General features: G+C 51.1%; 9 protein-coding genes across 9 annotated transcripts; 4 read left to right on the top strand and 5 right to left on the bottom strand.

Annotated features, from left to right (window-relative positions):
- Positions 1–378: 378 nt before the first annotated feature.
- On the bottom strand, positions 379–2,051 carry NCS57_01287600 (Carboxypeptidase; the record flags this gene model as incomplete). The annotated part of the gene is made up of 4 exons (XM_053062534.1): positions 379–666; positions 732–1,503; positions 1,560–1,691; positions 1,750–2,051. 4 exons carry the CDS (start codon positions 2,049–2,051, stop codon positions 379–381), a joined length of 1,494 nt encoding a protein of 497 aa, XP_052907429.1.
- Positions 2,052–2,360: 309 nt separating this feature from the next.
- NCS57_01287500 (uncharacterized protein) lies at positions 2,361–3,827 on the top strand (the record flags this gene model as incomplete). The annotated part of the gene is made up of 5 exons (XM_053062533.1): positions 2,361–2,562; positions 2,625–2,682; positions 2,746–2,874; positions 2,937–3,484; positions 3,568–3,827. The coding sequence occupies 5 exons, from the start codon at positions 2,361–2,363 to the stop codon at positions 3,825–3,827; spliced, it is 1,197 nt and encodes a 398-aa protein (XP_052907428.1).
- Positions 3,828–4,395: 568 nt separating this feature from the next.
- On the bottom strand, positions 4,396–6,851 carry NCS57_01287400 (uncharacterized protein; the record flags this gene model as incomplete). The annotated part of the gene is made up of 2 exons (XM_053062532.1): positions 4,396–6,699; positions 6,762–6,851. 2 exons carry the CDS (start codon positions 6,849–6,851, stop codon positions 4,396–4,398), a joined length of 2,394 nt encoding a protein of 797 aa, XP_052907427.1.
- Positions 6,852–7,386: 535 nt separating this feature from the next.
- Positions 7,387–8,843, top strand: NCS57_01287300 (Aminotran-1-2 domain-containing protein; the record flags this gene model as incomplete). The annotated part of the gene is made up of 3 exons (XM_053062531.1): positions 7,387–8,273; positions 8,348–8,669; positions 8,718–8,843. The coding sequence occupies 3 exons, from the start codon at positions 7,387–7,389 to the stop codon at positions 8,841–8,843; spliced, it is 1,335 nt and encodes a 444-aa protein (XP_052907426.1).
- A 277-nt stretch (positions 8,844–9,120) lies between these two features.
- On the top strand, positions 9,121–10,662 carry NCS57_01287200 (Amidohydro-rel domain-containing protein; the record flags this gene model as incomplete). Its single annotated transcript, XM_053062530.1, has 1 exon — positions 9,121–10,662. One exon carries the CDS (start codon positions 9,121–9,123, stop codon positions 10,660–10,662), a length of 1,542 nt encoding a protein of 513 aa, XP_052907425.1.
- Positions 10,663–11,108: 446 nt separating this feature from the next.
- NCS57_01287100 (uncharacterized protein) lies at positions 11,109–11,611 on the bottom strand (the record flags this gene model as incomplete). Its single annotated transcript, XM_053062529.1, has 3 exons — positions 11,109–11,189; positions 11,242–11,394; positions 11,447–11,611. 3 exons carry the CDS (start codon positions 11,609–11,611, stop codon positions 11,109–11,111), a joined length of 399 nt encoding a protein of 132 aa, XP_052907424.1.
- A 253-nt stretch (positions 11,612–11,864) lies between these two features.
- On the bottom strand, positions 11,865–14,209 carry NCS57_01287000 (uncharacterized protein; the record flags this gene model as incomplete). Its single annotated transcript, XM_053062528.1, has 3 exons — positions 11,865–13,733; positions 13,802–13,887; positions 13,948–14,209. The coding sequence occupies 3 exons, from the start codon at positions 14,207–14,209 to the stop codon at positions 11,865–11,867; spliced, it is 2,217 nt and encodes a 738-aa protein (XP_052907423.1).
- A 649-nt stretch (positions 14,210–14,858) lies between these two features.
- Positions 14,859–16,232, bottom strand: NCS57_01286900 (uncharacterized protein; the record flags this gene model as incomplete). The annotated part of the gene is made up of 4 exons (XM_053062527.1): positions 14,859–15,469; positions 15,516–15,789; positions 15,849–16,089; positions 16,144–16,232. 4 exons carry the CDS (start codon positions 16,230–16,232, stop codon positions 14,859–14,861), a joined length of 1,215 nt encoding a protein of 404 aa, XP_052907422.1.
- Positions 16,233–19,294: 3,062 nt separating this feature from the next.
- NCS57_01286800 (uncharacterized protein) lies at positions 19,295–19,757 on the top strand (the record flags this gene model as incomplete). The annotated part of the gene is made up of 3 exons (XM_053062526.1): positions 19,295–19,357; positions 19,411–19,461; positions 19,521–19,757. The coding sequence occupies 3 exons, from the start codon at positions 19,295–19,297 to the stop codon at positions 19,755–19,757; spliced, it is 351 nt and encodes a 116-aa protein (XP_052907421.1).
- Between the last annotated feature and the right edge of the window lie 308 nt (positions 19,758–20,065).

The raw sequence follows: 20,065 nt of genomic DNA, 5'->3' as shown, positions 1-20,065 counted from the left end.
TCAACAAATGCGCGCCACGGGCGGCTGCCCAGCTTATCTACATGCCGGGATGAACTAGTGATAGCCGCTGCAGGGAATAGTGGGAGCAGGCACACCTTGTAGTAACAGCTGCTGTTGTCATATGGCGTCGGAGGTCTTGTGCCCACATCGCCAACATTCACTTGAAATGGTGGTGTGGATGATTTTAATACTTGAAAGAGGCCAGTGATTATAATATGAAACATGTTCGTGGCCATTTCGACGGAGTGAATTATCTGTAACTACCCTGAACCGTGGCTCACGATTTAGCACGCAAGACATCATACATCTGGACTAGAGATTTTTCAATTAAAGTAGAATGATCTTGATCTACAGCGACTAGCTATGCACATATTGCTACTACGAGCTCGGGAGCCCTCCCTGAATCCAGGCGTTGATAAGAGTCAGTGCCTCCTCAGGCTTGTCAAACGGTGACAGATGCCCAGCATCGGAGATTTCGGCATACGTAAGAGGCTCATATGACTTCCATCGACCAACTGCCTTTGTTCCGACGTACCAGGGCATCAATTCCCTGAATCGGATAAAGGGTTGGCCATCCCAGCTGAGGCCTCGGTCAACGAGGAGACGCATCCCTGCAGAGTTGCAGTATAGATCTTTGTCTCCAACGTAGATGAGAACACGTATACCCTGCAATTGTGTCATGGTCAGTATAAACTAGCAATTGATACTCGATTGATACTCGTCAAACATACAGATTTCAACAGATAGTTGACGTAGCTATCACTCGCTCTCCACAAGTCGCCCACCCTCTCCCACTGCTCTAAAACGTCAAAAGATATGCCGAGAAAAGGAAGCTCCTTAGGCACACCAAGCGCTTGTTTAACATCTGCTCTGTTTAGATACTCATCGATGTGCTGCATCTCTGGGTAACAAGCTGTAGGGTCATAGCACTCTTGGCGGAAGTCATATGGGTTGCGGTGCATGTCTTCTACGACAACTCTGCTGATTGCGCTGCACCTGGTCTCGGCTTCTTTGCAGACAGCAGATTTCATGCCGTCGGTCTCGCAAATACCGAGATTCTCTTCGCACCACATGGCCCGAGGAGCCCACTGCAAGCATTGAGATGTGTTGAACAAGCTGTCAGGTCCATTGCAGACGGTCTCGAAGAAGCCAATGTTTTGTATCGATCGTCGGATGAGGCCATTGCCGATCATAACGCCCTTCAGATTGATCCGCGGACTGCTGTCGGGATCGTCTGAGGCCGGAGCAACACCACGGCCTTCTCCTTGGACTTGTATAGGCGCCGCATCGTTGGTGGTGTTGCTCTGAGATTGCAGTATTGTCGTGGCAAGAGCGGGAACCCATGAGCCACCGTATGACTCACCCGCTATGTAAAAATCTCGATCGGCTAGATCAGGAAACGCCATCATGAACTGACGAAGGAATTGGTCCATGGTTGTGGAAGCATCGTGAAGACCTTGGGAGCTGTGTTCTCCGCGAGAATAACCAACCCCGACTGGTTGGCTTGATTAGAAAGGGGAGTCAGTAACAAGCTACCATTACGTTCTCTATTGACTCACTCGACAAACAAGAGAGTGGCATTGGCATTCCACCCGAATGGATTGTCAACAGTGTATCCGCCCTCGGGAGCGATACGGCATGGGCCGAGTTCCATCAAGTGCCCATAGCCCACAGATGAAGCACCTGGGCCACTGTATGACGGTTAATTGCACTTCGGTAGAAAGGTGGTAGGCAGAGATGGGGTCATACCCGGTCATCCACAGAATCACGGGGTCTGATGTAGGATCATGCTTGCTTTCGAAGAACCAGAAGAAGATTGAGCTTTTGCCTCCAAGTCTGTCCTTAGAGGCAATGAAACCAGACGTGCCCGGGGTTGAACTATTGCACACACTGGCCGTGTCGTGTCCGAGTCGCAAAGTGAAGGGCTTGACGCCAGGACGGCCAGAGAAGGGAGTGCCGGGATCGAGGTGTGATGGCGACACTGCCAGTGGAATAGCGGCCTGTGCCCCCGCGGCCAGGGCTACAAGGCCCCAGGTGAGAAGTCGTAGCATGTTGCTTGAACAACTGATGTGAGAATGAAGGCGTAAGTGCGGTAGCTTGCGGCTGAGTCTGCCCGTACGATAAATGCGGTTGATACAGGTACTTGAACAGCCAATTAACTTATTCGCCGCAGTACTAACAAGGAAGTTTTGTGCGATCCTAAACCAAATCGGGTCCTCCGATCCGCACCTTCGCCAGGGGCCGGCTTTGTGATGCCGGAAATAAGCAACGTTACTCCACCGTTGACTGCCTTCAAATAAAGCTGTTATGAATATCGATTGACTTCTTGTCCCAGCGTGCCACATCACGAACCGGCCACAATGAGACTCTTTAGAAGAATTCCGGTGCTGCTTCTGACTGCTATGGGATGCCTGGTCAGGGGCCAGGTCCAAAAGCCCATGGCAAATGCCCATCAAAATGTCAAGTTTGATGTTAGAGAGCAGTCCCCTGACCTCTGCGACGCTGGATCTCGATACTGGACTGGCACCGTTAACATCACATCAGAAAAGTCCATGTTTTTTTGTGAGCAGTTACTCCCGCTCCTGTTGTTAATGGTGTTGACCTACCATACTAACACTGTCTAGGGTACTTCCAGAGTCGCAGCAAGCCAGACACGGATCCTCTGGTACTTTGGATGAGTGGGTGAGTATCATACAGGGGGAGATGAGCCATTCGCACCACTTGCTGACGGGAGGATATCACAAGTGGCCCTGGTGCAACTGGAGAGTTGGGTTGCTTCCTCGGCACTGGCCCTTGCGCGGTCAACCCAGATGGAAACTCGACAAGACGTCTGGAGTATTCGTGGACGGATCACGCCAATGTCATTTATATTGAGTAAGTGACGGTCTTGGAATTTTCATCCTTGACATGTCCATCCCTCTAACATATCGTCCCAGCCAGCCGATCGGCGTTGGCTTTTCAGAGATTGCCAACCGTGACGACATTGCCGTGAGTCTTGAGCAAGGCGCGCGAGATCTCTACTCGTTCCTATTGACCCTCTCTACAGAGGTATTCCCCGACTTCTCCGGACGCCCTTGGCACATAACAGGCGAGTCAATGGGGGGCCACTACGTTACCGGTTATACCAAGTATATCATGGAGCTAGAGCATGAGAGAGTCGCTCGAGGGCTGAATCCCAACATCAACATCTCCTCAGCCGTTATCGTTGATGGTTACATCGATTCATCGTATCAATCTTCTGGATACTACGACTTTTTCTGCACTGACTGGGACCCTGTTACCCATTTACGCACCGCACCACTGATGAACGAAACTGCTTGCGCCGACATGGCTGCTGCAGTGCCAACTTGTGAGCTTATGGGAGCTCACTGCAGAGAAAGCTACAACCCCAAGGTTTGCCTCTCAATGATGGACACTTGCGAGCGCACTGTTGGGAAGTACTTTACCCGAGATGTTCGCCCAGGGGGCTGGGACCCTTATGATAGTAAGTCACAACTGATCCAATATTCTAGACCAGTCTTGGGATATCTTCTAGAGCGTTTGATTCAGATTGCTGATGTCTCCCAGGTCGTCACCCCTGCGAGAAGCCACCGCTGTGCTCCAACTTTGCTCACGGGGAAACATGGAAATTCTTTAACCAACGTTGGGTACAAGAAAAGCTTGGCTTTTCGGGATTACCCTTCGAGCTGATTGATTTTGATACCAATAACCGTTGGGTCAAGGCTGAGCACTTATATAAGCCCGTCACTCGTGAGTTGACTTGGCTCCTCGACAAGACTGACATTCGAATACTCGTTATCAATGGCAACAATGACATCATCATGTAAGTACCCTCTTGAATGCATCAGGATTCGTTCTTCTTTTCCCGTTTCTGAATCTAAATACCATCTACTAGTAACACCCCCGGACAAATGCGATTGTTGGATGCGCAGCCTTGGAAGGGCCAAGCGCGATATAGAAGCCTGAGCTATGAGAACTGGTTTTTTAAAGACGGCAAACTGGTCTCCCCTGAGAAAGACAGGCGGGGTGCACAGAGGGGTGGATTCTGGAAGGGAACTGATCGCCTACAATTATACGCTGTTGACGAGGCTGGGCACTTTGCCCCCTACTTTCAGCCAGAATCAATCTCGGTCGTCTTGGGGGCGTGGCTTTCGAAATGAGGAAGCACTGCTTCCAGATAACTACTTAGGAATAGAGATTACCCATCGTGGTGGTAGAGTTTGTTAGATACCTATTATTTCGCACTATGGGATGAAACTTGCCTCCTAGCAAGGCAAGATGTGAGGAAAGAATAGCTCTTGGCCCCCACCCCCTGCGTAGGTACTTTAGCATGCGTTGTTGCCAGATACTGCATATGCTCTTGGTCTGATCGTGTAAACAAGTCTTTCCAAATTTCTATGTCTGGGTCAAAGGGACCAAATCATTAAAGTATCGACCGTCCGGTTCGCAACCAAGAATCATTAAATACTCTTCTTCCCGTCCAGATAGCAGGGTCTCTCTAGTTGTCCATTCATCGTGCGTTGAACAAGCAAAGAATACGGTCCTACCACCCGCCATTTGGTGCTGCAATGACTTTTGAAAGTCTAGAAATGCACGGAGAGGGTAGAAGGGGTTTTCAAACTCCATCCGAGCCTCAATCATTCGTTTGACGGTGTCGGTGATGAACTTTGACGAGACCTGGCCAGGATAGAAAAGTCCAGTATATAAGAGGGAGCTCACAATTCCTCTCCTATATGTGTTTTCTCTTGCGCACTTGGAGACATCAAGGCCAGCGACTGTGCGTAATAAGAGGCAAACCCATGGGTCCATGGTAGTCGTCATAGCCAAAGTCGTGTCTGGGAACTGGCGTGGCAGGTCTTTTGAGCGTTCCACCAGAGCACGAAGACGCCCTTGGCTGCAAACGATGTGAGCAAACGCAAAATCCGCCACTTCTATGGCGTGGCGGTGGTTGGGGAAATGGAGGGGCATGATTTCTCGAGAGGCTGGACCTTCTTCGAGCATGCTTGACTGGAAGCCGCTTGGGGCATCGCAAGCATCCAAGGTCCTTTGCAACTTGTCCAATTCCTCACACAGCTCATCTTCGCCCAAAATCCGGCTTTGGTCATCTCGTGCAGGTTCACACAAGTGGTTCCCCTTCAAGATCCTCCACCAGTCATCCACCTTTCTCATAGTGTTAACTGGCCTGTCTCCTGGCGCCTCGAAGCACTTGGCCACTAGGACGCGATGCCAGATTCGAGTGGCCTTGGTCGTAATCAAGTCGATCATCTGCGGAGCTCCGGCGACCCTCACCTCCAACTGGTTGATCAATGACTCGGTTGGATCCTCGGGTCCGTAGAGGCTATATGGACCCTGTGCATGGGCTATGAAAGTGCGAAGGTGGAGCCACCACTGAATGATGATGCGGCCGTTCGTTGACCGTAAGACATCCTCGGGGCAGCTGAGGATCATGACATTCAGTATCGAAAGGGAGTGGAATGCACTGCTGAAAGAGCTAGCTTCAAGCTCATAAAAGACGACTAGAATCATCGTTACAAGCCGAGCATCCAAAGATGCGGCTGTCCCGCTTTCCAATGCTTCAACAGTCTGTTTGGAGAAGTCTGAGGCTCTAGCAGAGTGGGCTGGCATAGCAACCCAGGCGGATTCGTTGTCGTCTGGCTGCTGGCCCTGTAAGTTGGCGAGATTTGCCGCGGAAAGTGATAACGCGGCGTAACGGACGGGTTCCGACTTGATGACCATGTCCCACAAGAATGGTAGCTCGAGGGGGAAAGCCTGTAATACGGCAACCTTGAAATGGGCGAGGTAGATTCTGTGGCCCACAGAGATCTTTGATCCAGGGGGCGGCTTCTGAGCTTTTGGCCATGGCAGCTGGACAGTTAGAAAACGGTTTCCGTGGCTTGTGTTCGCTTTTGATGTTTGGTAATTCCGTTCAGCTGACGGAGATGATTGTTGCTGGTCAGGTAGTTGTTGTGGATGGTCAACTATCAAAGGCTGACATGTTGGATCAATTTCACAATTCCCACGGACATCAGCATCAGTTGACTGTTGTTGAAGTGGTGATGCTGGCGAGTCTCCAACTGGGTTGTGCATCATAATGTCGTTCCAGTAAGGTTCTTCCAATCCCGTATCTACCAGGCTATCATGGAAATCAAGGAGATTGGGGTATAAAGCATCGTCGGCACCTGGTGTGGTTGATGCAAGATCAAAGCCAAGCTGACCCAGGGGGACACCACTCCACTTTGGGGAGTAAAAAGAGTGCAGCAAAGATCCGGACATGGAACCCTCACTGACCGTAGGGGGATCTACAGCAGCGATAGAGACGGGCGAGGGATCAGCCTCGGCGCCCAGTTCGGGGACCCCAACTGAGCTCTGGTTACAATCGTTCTGGTCGGCCAAGAACGAAGCAGGCGGTGCATCTCGATAGAATGCTTCGATGTCTCGAGGCGGTGACACCTGCTGATAAACAGGCGAGACTCTGCTTTCGTCTGAAATGGACGCCCTGTGTTCTTGAACCATCTCTGTCAAGGTGTGCGGTGGCGAAGGCGTAGTTTTTGTTGTCATAGCTGATGACATGGCCTTTCCAAGTTCAACCTTTTGCGCTGCCCAGCGCGTCGCTTCTCTAAACTTCAATGTGATGGCCCCATACTCACAGTCGGCCATAGCTGATACACAACGCCTGCAGCTCGGCTTGCCCTCATCACACTATGCGAGGTGTCGGTCAGCAGCCATTTTTATTCACAAGAGTGATTTCTCTCCAGCATTACCTTTCTTCGTTTCTGGCGGCATCGAGCGCAGCCACTTCTACTGCGTGTGATGTCTGTCTTCTTGTTGCGTGGCGGCGCAGGGGCATACATGGCGAGCCTAGACCGTTTCCTGCTGCTACTTCCTGTCTCGTATCTGGGCTTGTATCTCACCCTGATGCTGCTACGGTGCTTGGTGTCGTTGGTTCTGTTTCAAATAGTCCTAGGCGCTGTTGAGGTTGAGGAGAGAAGTCTTTGCTCAGTGGTGACACGAGATCGGCGCCCCCGCATTTTAGCGGCTTTGGCCCATATGATAATGATAACCTGACCCCATTCCGTCTTTTGGTGATTTAGTGTAGGGGTTCCTTGGGCCCCAGCCGCCCACTGTCACCCACTATCCTGGTGGACAGGGGCAGGCCGAGCAGTGGTGATAAGGGATGGGTCGGAATCGTGCCATCCCATTCTTCTACTGAAGCAAGTCTCGGCTTGCAGCGGGTTCCAATTGTGCCGCCCGTGGAAGCCGGAGTCAGTCAACAAGCCTAGCAAAACTCCGTCTATTGTATAGATAAGTTGTCAGTTATCAGTGTTCACTAGGCCCCCGTCTCAATTCAACCCTATTCTTGTTCATATCGTATCGGACGATCCAATCATGGCCCAAAACTTCCCACCTTCGGCGCGAGCCTCTGCCACCCTGGACCAAGGTCCCGCCTGGACTCTTATGCAACGAGTCAAATCTCGACCAAAATATGACGCTCAAACCAAGCCAGACGGTCTCATCAACCTTTCGGGGGCGCTCAACGGTCTGATGGAGGATTGGATGAAGGCATACGCAGACAAAAACTTGCACTTTACCTCTGAAGCCTTGTCTTATGGACCTCTCAGCGGGTCTCAAGACCTACTCAGTGCTGCAGCCGCATTCTTTAACCGCTTCTTCGATCCGGCAGAGCCAGTCGTTGCTGGGCAGGTGTTGGCAGCCAACGGAGTCACCTCGCTGCTCAACATGATGGCTTGGACTCTCTGCGATGAGGGCGATGGAGTCCTCTACACCACGCCTGGATTTTACATGCTCGACTTCGATCTAAGTGTGCGGACTGGTCTTGTCACAGTACCAGTGTCGATGACGGACCTGAAGGACCCATTCAGACCTGACGGATCGGCTGAGCTGATCGAGGCACTCGAAGCTGCCGCCGATAATGCCCGGGACAAACTGAATGTCAAGTGTCGCATGCTGTGCCTGAGCAATCCTTCAAATCCCCAAGGGCGATGGTATTCCAAGGAAACCCTTGAAGCACTGGCGTCGTGGTGTGCTCAACGGCAGATGCATCTCGTCGTCGATGAGATCTACGCATTGTCCAGCTTCTCCAACTTGCACCAGGACCACGGCCACAGTGGACCGACAAGCATTCTCAATATCTGTGCTCAAGAGAATGTTCACTGCCTGTATGGACTGAGCAAGGACTTTAATATGGGAGGCGTACGAATGGCATTTCTCGTTACCAGAAATGCTCAAGTTCGCGCTGCCGTCTCTAAAATCACGTCGGTGCCCTCCTACATGCCCCAGATTGCACAACTTGTACGGGAATCAGTTCTGACTACTCTTGTGCGCACAGATGGTTCACTTGGCTCACCGTCATGTCAGACAAGTTCGTGACTCACTTTCTCGAGCAGCTAGACCTGGTTCAAGAATACCTCGTCGTGTACAGGCCAAAACTGGCAAATGCGTATCAACAAGTTGCCACTGCACTCGAAACACATGAAATTCCATTTCAACGAGCTGAAGCTGGTTTGTTCGTCTTCATCAATCTGGGCGCTTGGATCCACCATTTTCCAGACCCGGCTGGCAAACCACCAGCGTCCGACAATATCTTGAGCCCCGAACTCCAGCTCTGCGAATGGCTTATTGATCACGGGGTCTTCTTGAATGCAGGAGAGGTAAGCAGCCCAACTCGTTCCTCGAGTCCACGATTAACCGACGTCTAGTTTGCCGGGTGCGATCTCCCTGGCCATTTCCGGCTTGTCTTTACGCAAGACCTCGACGCCACTCTCTTGGGGATCCGGCGCATTCGGGCAGCTCTCGACCAACTGGACCATGCTTATGGATCATGAGGTTGAAGGTCGCGGATCGGGAGCCCCCTTTGGGTGAGTGAACCGACTTGCCTAATCGGGTGTGCGGGAACGCACGAGATAGCTAATCGCCGAACTGACTCGACTCCACGGCGGATGCAGGGGTCCAAGCTGGTGAGGACTTGACAAGATTGAAAGGCGGTTTATTAAGAATGGCTAGTTGGAATAGTTGAATTTAACAATATGAAGTAACAGCATTCTGCTGCCTCACATCATCTTGAAAGAAATGACTCTCTTGAAAAATCGACACTTCAGCACCATGAACCCAAGCCAGGCCTACTTTGTCCCAGACAGCCAGCATCAAGTGGAGCCGTCCTGTAGTTGTCAACATCAGAAACATACACTTGGCAAGCCTGCTCGACAATGGAGCTCTTCTTCAGACAACTTAATTGAGGGCTGGACTGCCGTTAACTCGTCTCCACGTACCCAGTTCCCCTCACCTCTCTTGGTCACTCCTCGAGCGAATGAAGCCTATCAGACCAACAACCATGATGACAACTCTTCATCGGCCTGCATCTTTGCCCACTGTCTGATCCCAGGACGAGGCGAGCCCATCCTCAACGTTGTCGTCGGCATCTCTCTCGACACTGGATCCATCACCTTTGTTGGGCCCCAGTCAGAGCTGCCTCGATCTCTCGCGTCACTACCGCGAGTGTCGGTGCAATATCTTCTTCCGGGTCTTTGGGATTGTCATACCCACTTTATCGGGACCGTCAATGTCGACTTTCCTGACATGGTCTTGACTCACCCTGCAACGCTGGGGGCTGCCGTCACGCGCGGGCTCCACCAAACCCTCATGGCTGGGTTTACTTCAGTGAGAGATGTGGGCTCTTACGCGACCGAGGCGGCCCCTCTGATAGAAAGTGGCATTATCCTTGGGCCAAACATCTTTGGAGCGGGTGCTGCTATCGGCATTACCGGCGGAAGCTGTGACGCTTGCACTCTCCCACCTGACTATGTCTACTCGCGTCAGGGCACTTCAGGTAGCAACCCTTGGCCGGGTGTTAGTGGTCTTGTAATAGCCGATGGAGTGGATGAATGTCGCAAGGCCGTCCGCCAACAGATCAGACGAGGGGCTCGCTGTATCAAGGTGGTTGCGACCGGTGGTGTCCTCAGCACTCAGGACGACCCACAGTACAGGCAATATTCCGATGCAGAGCTCGCTGCTTTGGTTGACGAAGCCAATATCCAGGGCCGGTCTGTGGCTATTCACGCCCACGGAAAGGATGGTATCATGGCAGCCGTCAGGGCCGGCGCTCACACGATCGAGCATGGAAGCTATATCGACGATGAGGCAGCAGAGCTGATGGCAGAAAAGGGCGTCACGCTCGTGGCGACTCGACATGTTGTCGAGTCGGGCCTCAAGAACCTCGACAAGCTCAACCCCCCTACAGCCAAGAAGATGGTCAACATTGCCGAGTCTCACTTGCGAGCTTACCAGACCGCCGTATCTAAGGGGGTCAAGATCGCGCTGGGCACCGACATTGCCGGGTCTGATCCGAAAACAGACACAGCCCATGGTAAGAACGGCCATGAAGTAGCTTATGCTGTCAAGGCTGGTTTGACTCCGCTCCAGGCCATCGAGGCTGGGACCATCAACTCGGCCGAGACACTTGGAGCCCTTGCGCCCAAGAAGGGGCTTATCCAGAAGGGTTGGGATGCTGACCTGATTGCTCTTGAGGAAAATCCCTTGGATAATATTCATCTCTTTGACAGTCCAGAGAATATTCGATATGTCTGGAAGGGGGGACTTCTGGTCAAGTCGCCTCAGGGTCAACTGCTGTGGCCTACGATGTCGTAACTTGGCTTGACTGCTCAAGGTGATGTGTGCTCATTAGCAGAGTAGTGGGTGCGTCGTTATTTTCAGAGACCTCCTTTGTCTTCATCAAGTTAGATACAATATTAGGCATAGTAGTAAAAGATGTCTTTTCAGTGTAATGGTCGACTCCTCTTATGTCCACAAAGGAGAAGCGAACCTATCCATGATTTAAGTTAGAGGCATTCTTTTTCTGGCTCCAATACACGATTACAACGCCGAATCTCATCAGGAAGTGGTTCTACTTAAAGAAACTGGAGTCACAAGATTCAGTATCCCAGGGGCAAGTCGCTCACATAAAGTGTCAGAGATGGGAGCAAGGCACGTTCCTAATACTCAAACACAGCGAGGGGGCATCAAAATTCAGGGCTTGGTTTTATTTACATGGTCTAATTCAGATATCACACCGCCCAGAATCTCAGTCAGCTCTCCTACGCATTTACGAACGCCGTGCACTCGATCTCAACGTCGGTTCCAAAAGGCAGCTGGTGTACGGCCACGCAAGTTCTGGCCTAAATTACCAACATTAGTTTCTTCTTTCTTAAGTAGTAAGAGACCACCTACTGGCTTAATATCCTGCGTAAAAAACTCGTCGTATGCTTCGTTCAAAACACCAAAGTTGGCCATGTCTGTGAGGTAGATGTTCATCTTGATGACATTATCGAGACTGCTGCCAGCTGCCTGCAAAACCGCTCGAATATTGGCGAGAATTTGCCTCTAAAACGTGGGATTTAGTGCCGCAAGAGGCATATCAGGTCCTGTCACTTACCGCTCGGTCTTTTGTCGTTCCCTCTACCAGCTCGGCCTTGGGCCCAGGTTTGAAGGCAACGTTCCCGGAAACATACACAAGGCCATTGTACACAACAGCCTGTGAGAACTGTGGGAGAGGCTTAGCGCCCTCAGTCGTGAAGATGGGGGTAACCTTTTGTGCCATGTTGATGGATTGTTGTCGCTTTTCTTTCTCGCCACAAACACTGAGATAGTATGATAGGTTGGTGTAAAAGAATCCGAGATTTGTCTTTGACGGGAGAGACCATCTCAAATAAGTCATACCGTCCTATATATAAGAAAAAGATGCTAAGGATACAAGCCTCCTTGCAAGATATCGGCGGACCTCATGTCCCAATCAGGGCTAGTAGGCGCTGGCTCCATCGCCAATACTCCTTTTGGGAGTCCATTCCGACAGCTTAGCACGCACCTCCAGGACATCCAATCATCGTTCCAAGCTCACTACCGCCGACACCCGCGATCTGGAGAACACTGAGGACAACATAGCCGACACCCTCTCCGGCAATGCCACCCGATGCGACGGCGTACATGAACCTAGCGTGGGACTTGGGCCAACGCTTGTTCCATATCCACGCAATGACTGAGCCGATGGCCACTGTGACTGTCGTGGTAGATCCAGGAATGGTCATTGCGAGTCCAACAAGCGACATGTTGGGCACAAATGCATCCCACTTCTTTAAATGCGGCCTCTGTATCAAGTAACGCTTTAGGATAACAAGAGCCATTCCCACGATAGAAAAGACGACAGAAAATATCCAGCTGGACTGGCTGATGGGGAACTCTTCGGCAAGAATGGCTTCAGTTACTACTCGCCATGCTGTGACTGATGGCAGAGCAAACTGGCAGGTAGTGGCCGATGCGTCGGTGATGCAGGGAAACGCTTTGGTGAACAAGACAAACAAGCCTGGGGTCAGAAAGACAGCCATGAGCGTACCCAACAACTGAGCGTGCCACTGAGCCCGGGCTGGCGTCCCCAAGAGAAAGCCAGTACGGAAATCCTGGCACAGCTCGCCAGCCTGGTTGGCAGCCGCAGAAGACAGGACAGTTCCCACGAGAGTGGAACGGGCAGCATGTTCAAATCCCTGCTTCTCGACCTGGTTACGAAGGACGCCGCCGGTAACAAATTGGGAACCCTTCGCAACGGCCGAGATGGGGTTGGTGCCAGATGCTCCGAAGACTTGGATCACCACGAACGACCAAATGAAGCCCAGGAAGACATTAAGGAGAATGAGTGCAGGGGGCACACCAAAGGTGTACTTGAGAGTGATGATGGCAAACACGAATGCCACAACTGTCACGGATGACCACTCCCACCATCGAACCTGGTATTCTTTTGGCACGGGATCTCGGATCTCAAAGTCTCCAAGGGCTAGAGCCCCCGGATTGGAGTCGTTCTCGAAGATCAGGCGTCTCCCCATATGCTTGGCAACCCTGTTATCCAGCCGCTGGAGTCCATACTTGCCAAGCTTTCCAAAGTTCTTGGTCTCGAGGAGAATCGTGGCGATGGATGCGGCAAGCATCATCAACACAGCTGGCCACAGCACCCAGTATCGAGGCGAAGGGTTCGTCTTGAGCTGCTCGGGAACAAAAGCATTGTAGGTGATCAGCTTGGGGTTGGTGGGGTCATAGGGAATCCCGATAGCTTCACCCTTCGCCACGATTATTGGCCCAATGACACCCCAGGCCAGAACTGTTCCGAGAAGGTAGGACAAGGAAGCGTTGAGATCGATGAGCATGCCCACTCCGATCATAGAAGGGGACCATTGCCAGGAGAGCCAGCCCCAGTTCACGGCACTTAGAATACCATGGCCGCCCCATTTGTAGATCCACCAAAAAGGATTCCACTGATAGAGAATTCCCGGTGCGTAAGAGGTAGCGACGGACCATATAACAGATGCCGAAAAGGAGTAGCTGATTGACTTGATCTTGTCCCTGGCTCCCATAGAGCCCTCAGTATTCGAGTGAAGGGCGCGTATCGTAATGGCTGATGCTTGTCCCAGAGGAAAGTAGAGGCTCAGTTGACGTGCCAACCTGAGAATAAACATGTGTCTGAGAGGAACAGCGAAGCCGAGACCCCAAAACCCAGCCACAAGTGTGAGACAGAGCATCCTTCCGTAGTCGGATTGAGGGCCGGGTCCAAGAAGCTTCAGTTGGTACATGGCAGGCACGCCGCTCATGAACATGAAGCCCACGCCGATACATCCAAGAGACGTTGCCTGAATTATGTTGTTCTCGTGTGGACCGAAGTGGCCGGACAGGAAGGGTATCTATGAGCTTGTGAGCGCGTCATCTAAGTTGAAGATGTCCGCTTCTTGGGAGTCGAGCATTGTCTCACCTTGGACTTCTCGAGGAGTTTGCAAATAGCGTAGCCAAAGATTGCCGAGAACAAGGACGCATCAGCGCCGAAGCCAGACTTTAACCCTAGATAGGTATTTTTACATTAGTCCAACAGTCTCGAATTCGCCATCAAGGTGATAATACCGAGATACAGGTTTGAGCAGGCAATCAGAGAGCCAAGCACACCACCAGTCAAGATGGCGCGGATGGTTACCAGCCTGCGGCCGTCGTACATAGCCACGCCTGACAGTAGCTTGTATGGATCGTCTTCCTCGGTCTCGCCGTTAGAGATGCTAGCATCATCAGTAGCCTGGACCATGCTGTCTAGCCCCTTCTTCTTGGGTAAATCGAGCGCCATGTCCGCCAAGGACACATCCTTCTCGGTGGGGGCGGTCGCAGAGCGCATCGTAGGGATGAGGAGACAGAAAAATGAACAATGAGAAGGTATCTAATATGCCAGATGCCTTGAGGAGGAAACAAGCCCTGCTTCATGTGGGGAGCAGGCTCATCCAAGATATAAATTGATATTCCCAAACACCATGGAGTGGTGGCCACACTTTCAGGAGACAATCCCGTCGATATACCGCTCCTTGGGGTCCAGATCGCAGTCCAGTAACTGCACACGAGTATCAGCTTCCGTTAACCGTGTCCGCGCATATTGATGATAGCGAGATAACCCAGCCAACGACAATGATGTTAGAGTCTAGGATCAGGAGGCTTATCGACGCTAACAAGGCTGGGCGACACTTGCCATACCACATCTGGCCCGCGGATCCGCACGTAAACGCGGGGTACAGAGCAAGATCATTGCCACTGCGCACCGATAGTCCGCTAACAGCAGGGAGATGTTTGATGAGAGATAGTAGATTGTTACATCAGGTGATGAAACCTGGGGAAGTGGAACCGGGAAACTGGAAATTTTGCTTATTCTCCGAAGATGGGGAGTTTACACTCACTCCGGAGTTGTAACCGGTCTGTCCATCTACATACTTGCATCTCAGAGGGTCTGTAGTCTTCAACAAGTAGACTGCCACTGCCAACCTCGATGAAAGACCCTAGGCAGCCGTTGTATTTTCTTCTTGGCCGAGAAAAGTCTCAATCTCCTTGATCCAGCCTTTGTACTGCTCCCAATACAAGTCAGGGTATAAGGACCGGTCGTGAGGGGCACCAATCTCCACGTCCTCTCCAGACCCACCTTCGTAGAGAGATGGGCAAATTCCGTCACCGTCCTGGGTGAAATCCAGGAATACGGCTGGCTCAGCGTCGCTCTTTTCGAATGGTACCAAGCCGCTTAGTCCGGGTTGATCGTTCCGATCGCGGGGTGGAACGAGAGGCATGTCATTGAGCTGGTCGTAGACCATTGGAATGTATGGATAGTATCCAAGCTTTCTCTGAACGTACATTGCCAGGATGAACATGGTGTAGCTGTCATCACTGCGTTGGATGAAGTATCCCAGGGGCTGATCTTTCCGCCATGGCTGGAAACTGGCAAGAATCTTGGCTAGGCGTGAGCCGTAGACCTTTGTCCATATTGACTTTTTCCCTTTATCCGGACCAGTACCAAAAGTGAATTTGATGAGAAGATCCCGAATATCTGGATTTGGGCTACCGTCCTTGGAGTTGGCGGCTAGGTCAAGGTGCAATAGCTCGTGCAAGAAGTTATCAGCTGGCCAAGTTAGTAGGGATAGTTTTTGGAAGACCTTTTCACTTACCACGGCTCTCATAGTTCCTCAAATCGGCTTTCAAGATGGGGTGGGTGTGGCCGGATCCATAAGCCATAGCATTGCCCAAGTTCCGCAAGCGAAAGAAGGCTGGGCAGAATGTGATGTCCGAGTACTTGTCATTGTCCTTCTCGAATGGATTCCTCGCATAAGCGATGGTTTCAACAGACTGATCCTCGCCTTGTGCAGATGCTGGGGGACATTTGGGGTTATCTGGATCATCTGGCTCCTCTATGCAGAGTTTCAACGGGTCATCACATCGTACCTGTGCCATGGGGTCAGCTCTGCAATTTGAAACTGATGGAACTGATTCACGAGACTTACACGAATCCAGTTTGGGGTAAACCAGCTAGCACCTTCCTTGACGGTTGCCAGGTTGGTGATGACGTTCTGTATCTGTGCTTGTTGATCCTTGTTCAGTCCCGAGGGGCCCAAGAACTGAAGAGCAGCGGCAGAGTTGAAGTCAAGATCCTCCGTTATGTCTTCGTGATTGACCAACTCGCTGGCATCAGAGTATGCTTCGATGATCTTCTCTCTCCACGTCTTATCCTTGTCATCACACCCACTATAGGATAGTGTGTAAGTCATTGGCCAGAGGGTAGGGGGGAAGGATACTCACTTGAAGCCAAACAAGCTTGTTCCATACCAATTCTGAGCGTCGGCCGGGTCGCGTGGAGGGAAGGCATTTTTCATGTCCTCGGCTGTCATGGTGTCCACTACTCCAGCTGGCGAACCCTCCACTGGTCCAGCTGGCAAGCCGTCGCCTGCTTCAGCTATGGCTGATGCGATAGGGTTGCCTTGTGGTAGGCCTCGCACGCCACTGAAGGCAAGACATGTGAATAAAAGGAGGGAAAACATTGTGAGAGCGTTGCAAAAAGTACACAGGTAGCCGTGTTCCAGGCTCAGGCTCTTCGTATAGGACCGCCTGTCAGGATTGTATCATCACGGACCTTTCAGAGGAGGCCTTCATTATTTATAACCCGACTGCTCATTACTCGTATATCACCATGACCTCGTATATCGTATGGGTGTCTTGACTTGATGCAAAGATACGTTACACGCAGCTTCTCAGTTATAGAGCATGTCATAATGAGGCGATGGAGGAGGAAGCATCTGCCGGCCTGTGTGGCTAGCTGCGTTAGCTGGGATAAGGCTGTTAATTGCCTGAAACACACAGAATCTGCAACCGTCGTGTAGTATGTATTCGTCTATCCTTCGAATCTCCATCGGGCCGGGCCGGGCCATCTGCAAGGGTCACCACCATTGCACATGCTGCCGAGCAGTTATCGTAACAGGATTTGAGACACCTGCACCGGTTGAAGGCGGTAAAGTTGTAATTAATCTAAGGAGCAGAAAACTAACATCTGAAGTTGTAACATACTAGTTTGATTATCTTATGATCCTATTACACTATTCCTATGAATTGGTATCTACTCTCCGTAGGTAGGGAAATATCTGGAGTTCATTTGCACTGATCGCTGGCAGGGATGTCACATTACAAGGATATACAATTGACGGAAGGTGGCTGAGGCTTCGTGAATACGAGAGCAAGCATGGCAATCCACAAGGATATAGATCAAATCCTCCCAAAACATGCCGGGACTTCCCTGCAAAGATCCAGTCTCTCTAATATGGCCTGACAAGTTGGGCTGAGAAACATAACTTTCCCTCCGGTCAGATGCAGCTGACTCCCCGGATCCCTCAAGCTGTGCTTGCTTACACGTGACTGTGTTGGATGTTGATGTGATGATTTCCCCGCCATTCTTTCTCTCTTCCTCATTGTCGAACAAAAACCACATCTCACAATGAAAAGCATTAGCCCTCTATCCCCAGATTCTGCTAGTCCCCCCAGCGGCCACAAGCACCGAGCCATACCCGGCCCTTACAACTGTAAAGTCATTGCCTATCCGTCAGTGGGTGGTGTGGTCCTGGGCCGATTTACGGGCGTTGAACTCGAATGGGTTGGGCTTCCACGCTCATCCCGAGAGTCATATTGCCAAATTCCTACAGATGAAGGATCCTTGAAAGAAGAAGACACACTCGCCCTCCGCCTCATGCAGCTGGGCGCTCGATGGTGGCCCAGCCTTAAATTCGAAGCGCAGCACCCAGACTCATCCTACCCCTATGGTTACCATTATCCACCCAATTTACACGTTGGTTACCCTTCAAGGTCTTCCTCTACGTCTTCGCCGGGAGAGAACGGACACCCTGTTCTCCTGCTCAAAACCTTCGCGGGAGACTGCTCTCTGCGGCTACCAGAATATGATGCACCCGAAAAGCCAGACGACTGGTCCCGACTGGCCGCTTGTGGAACCATGGAAGAGCGGTGCGCCGTGTTGAGAGACTTTGGCGCTACGGAGTGGGATGATATGAAGAAATGCCCTGATATTCCGCAGTCATTACAGGAGGGTATGGCAGAAGGGAAGAGGTACGAGGAGTTGCTAAGAAAGATGGAAGACTCGGAGTACCTTGACAAATGGTTGATGAGTCTATGATGCGAATAGACAGTGTGTCTGTCAGGTGAAAGGAAATACAAGTTTTGTTGGGAAACTTTGAAAAATGTGTTGATGAAATCGGCACGCGACCTTGAAACTCACCGTAACAGTCCAGCCGATTCCTTGCTTTTAATTCAACATCCTGGCCCTTGATTCGTGACCTGTTTTCTAACAAGCCTCAACTCACTCTTCTTTGGGCAGCATCTTATCGGCGCGCCACGACGGAATCATCAAGGAACAAACACCCAACAAGGTCGTCTTCTTTGACCTGGACAGCACGCTGTTCGACCACTACCACTCGCTACGTCTTGCAATAACCGCTATCCTGGCCTTGCGGGAAAGAATGTGGAGGAGCTGGTCGATAAGTATAACACCGCCCTTCAACAAGCCTATGATGATTATCTGAACAAGGTGATCTCGTACGACGAGGCCGAGACACGGAAAATCCATTTATTCTTCACTGCCATTGGCCTGCCGGAACCCAGCATTTTGACATTCCGAGTTCGACGCCATGTGGCATCAAGAGTCCCTAAGGGGTCTTAAGAAAGGTGGTATAGTAGTGAAGAAAAAAAAAACGAGACGCTATAGCGGCGAAGACGGTCATCAACACTTTTGATCTCTTTTATTTAAAATCTTATTATCCTTATTATATCTTATGAATCACCCTTAGGGGTGAATAAGTCAAGGGCTCTTTGGCGACGTCAATGAGGATCAGAAAGTCAGAAGGGGTGATCATCTATTCTCAGAGTCCGGGGTCCAAGTCAAAGACTAGGCAGCTGTATAGAAATATTAGCTTACCCTTTTCAAGGTCTTTTTGAAGTAGCAGCTGCGGCGTTGGACAAGAATCTCAATCGACGGCCCACAAGCGTCTTTAGTACGTTCAAAAGATCTTGGCGAGAGGGCTTATATCCAGTTGCCCACTCACGCACCCTATCCAAAGTGCAGATCTTGACAGCTCGGGCCGCAGATCGTCCCGCTCTACGAGCCATTTGGGAGCGCCTGACCACTTCAGCCAGCCACACTCTCTTCAAACAGGAAGCAGACCACCAAAGCCTTGGTTCATGTCTCAGCCTTTGCTTCAATAGCGTCTTGAATGACGTCGATGCGAACGCGAACCTCTCACCGCTTTCATCTTCTATATGATGCTGCCCTTTCTCCTCTCGCTGCTTCTCTTCCCTCTGTCTCGCTGCCCCCGACCTTCCGCGATTGTACACCAGCCTATCTTTACTATACCATACTACACACTTCTCATTCCCCTTCAACAAAATCACCACAATGGACGCCGCGTCTGTCGAAATCAACGATGGCGTGTTCTGTGCGGAACACCTCCGGGAAGTGGTAAGCCTAGTCGACGTTGCGCTCCAAAAGCTCCAAATTAAATCGAACAATAGTGTGAGGATTGTGGTGCAGATTTTCGCGAGGAGAACGACGCATTCTACGGAGTATGAACCCAATCATCAGTGCCACCCTTGAGGGCCTGGCCACTGATTGGGATGAATAGTTCGATACCGCTGATCGAGATCCCCTCAGCTGTCCTTCGGCCTCACAAAATGGGGACGGAGTTTATGAGTGCAAGAAGCATCACAGCGGCAGTACGTTCTCGTCATCTCTTCATGCTTTTCTTCTTGAAATGCAGACCCAGCTAACCAGTCCCGAACTTGCAGCTTGTAGTCAGTGCTTCTCGTGGAAGAAACAGATTATGAGGGCCAGGCACGCGGCGAAAGCTGAGGGGAGATGATACGAAAGCTGGCGAGCAGACCTGCCACGAACCGAGCAGAACCATCTTTCGAGTCAAGTAGTTATATTACCTAGGCCCACTCTTCAGTAACTCTCAGCCTTTGCTAGCTTTCGTTACTAGATTCGTGGATCAAATATGCATCATAGCTATCCGCCAGATGTAGTTCATTTGAAAGACTCTACAGTGTAACGTGAGGCAGTAGACGCACGTATTCTCGATCATTCTGACTAGGGAACCAATCCTATTTCAGCCATTGATTTTCCGTCAATCACTTCACTTCGATATAACCATCGCGTTAAACTCATCAA

Source organism: Fusarium keratoplasticum, chromosome 11, assembly GCF_025433545.1.
Source record: "Fusarium keratoplasticum isolate Fu6.1 chromosome 11, whole genome shotgun sequence".
Lineage (NCBI taxonomy): Eukaryota > Fungi > Ascomycota > Sordariomycetes > Hypocreales > Nectriaceae > Fusarium > Fusarium keratoplasticum.
The sequence above is the reverse complement of the archived record's forward strand: the minus strand, read 5'-3'. Positions and strand labels throughout refer to the sequence as shown.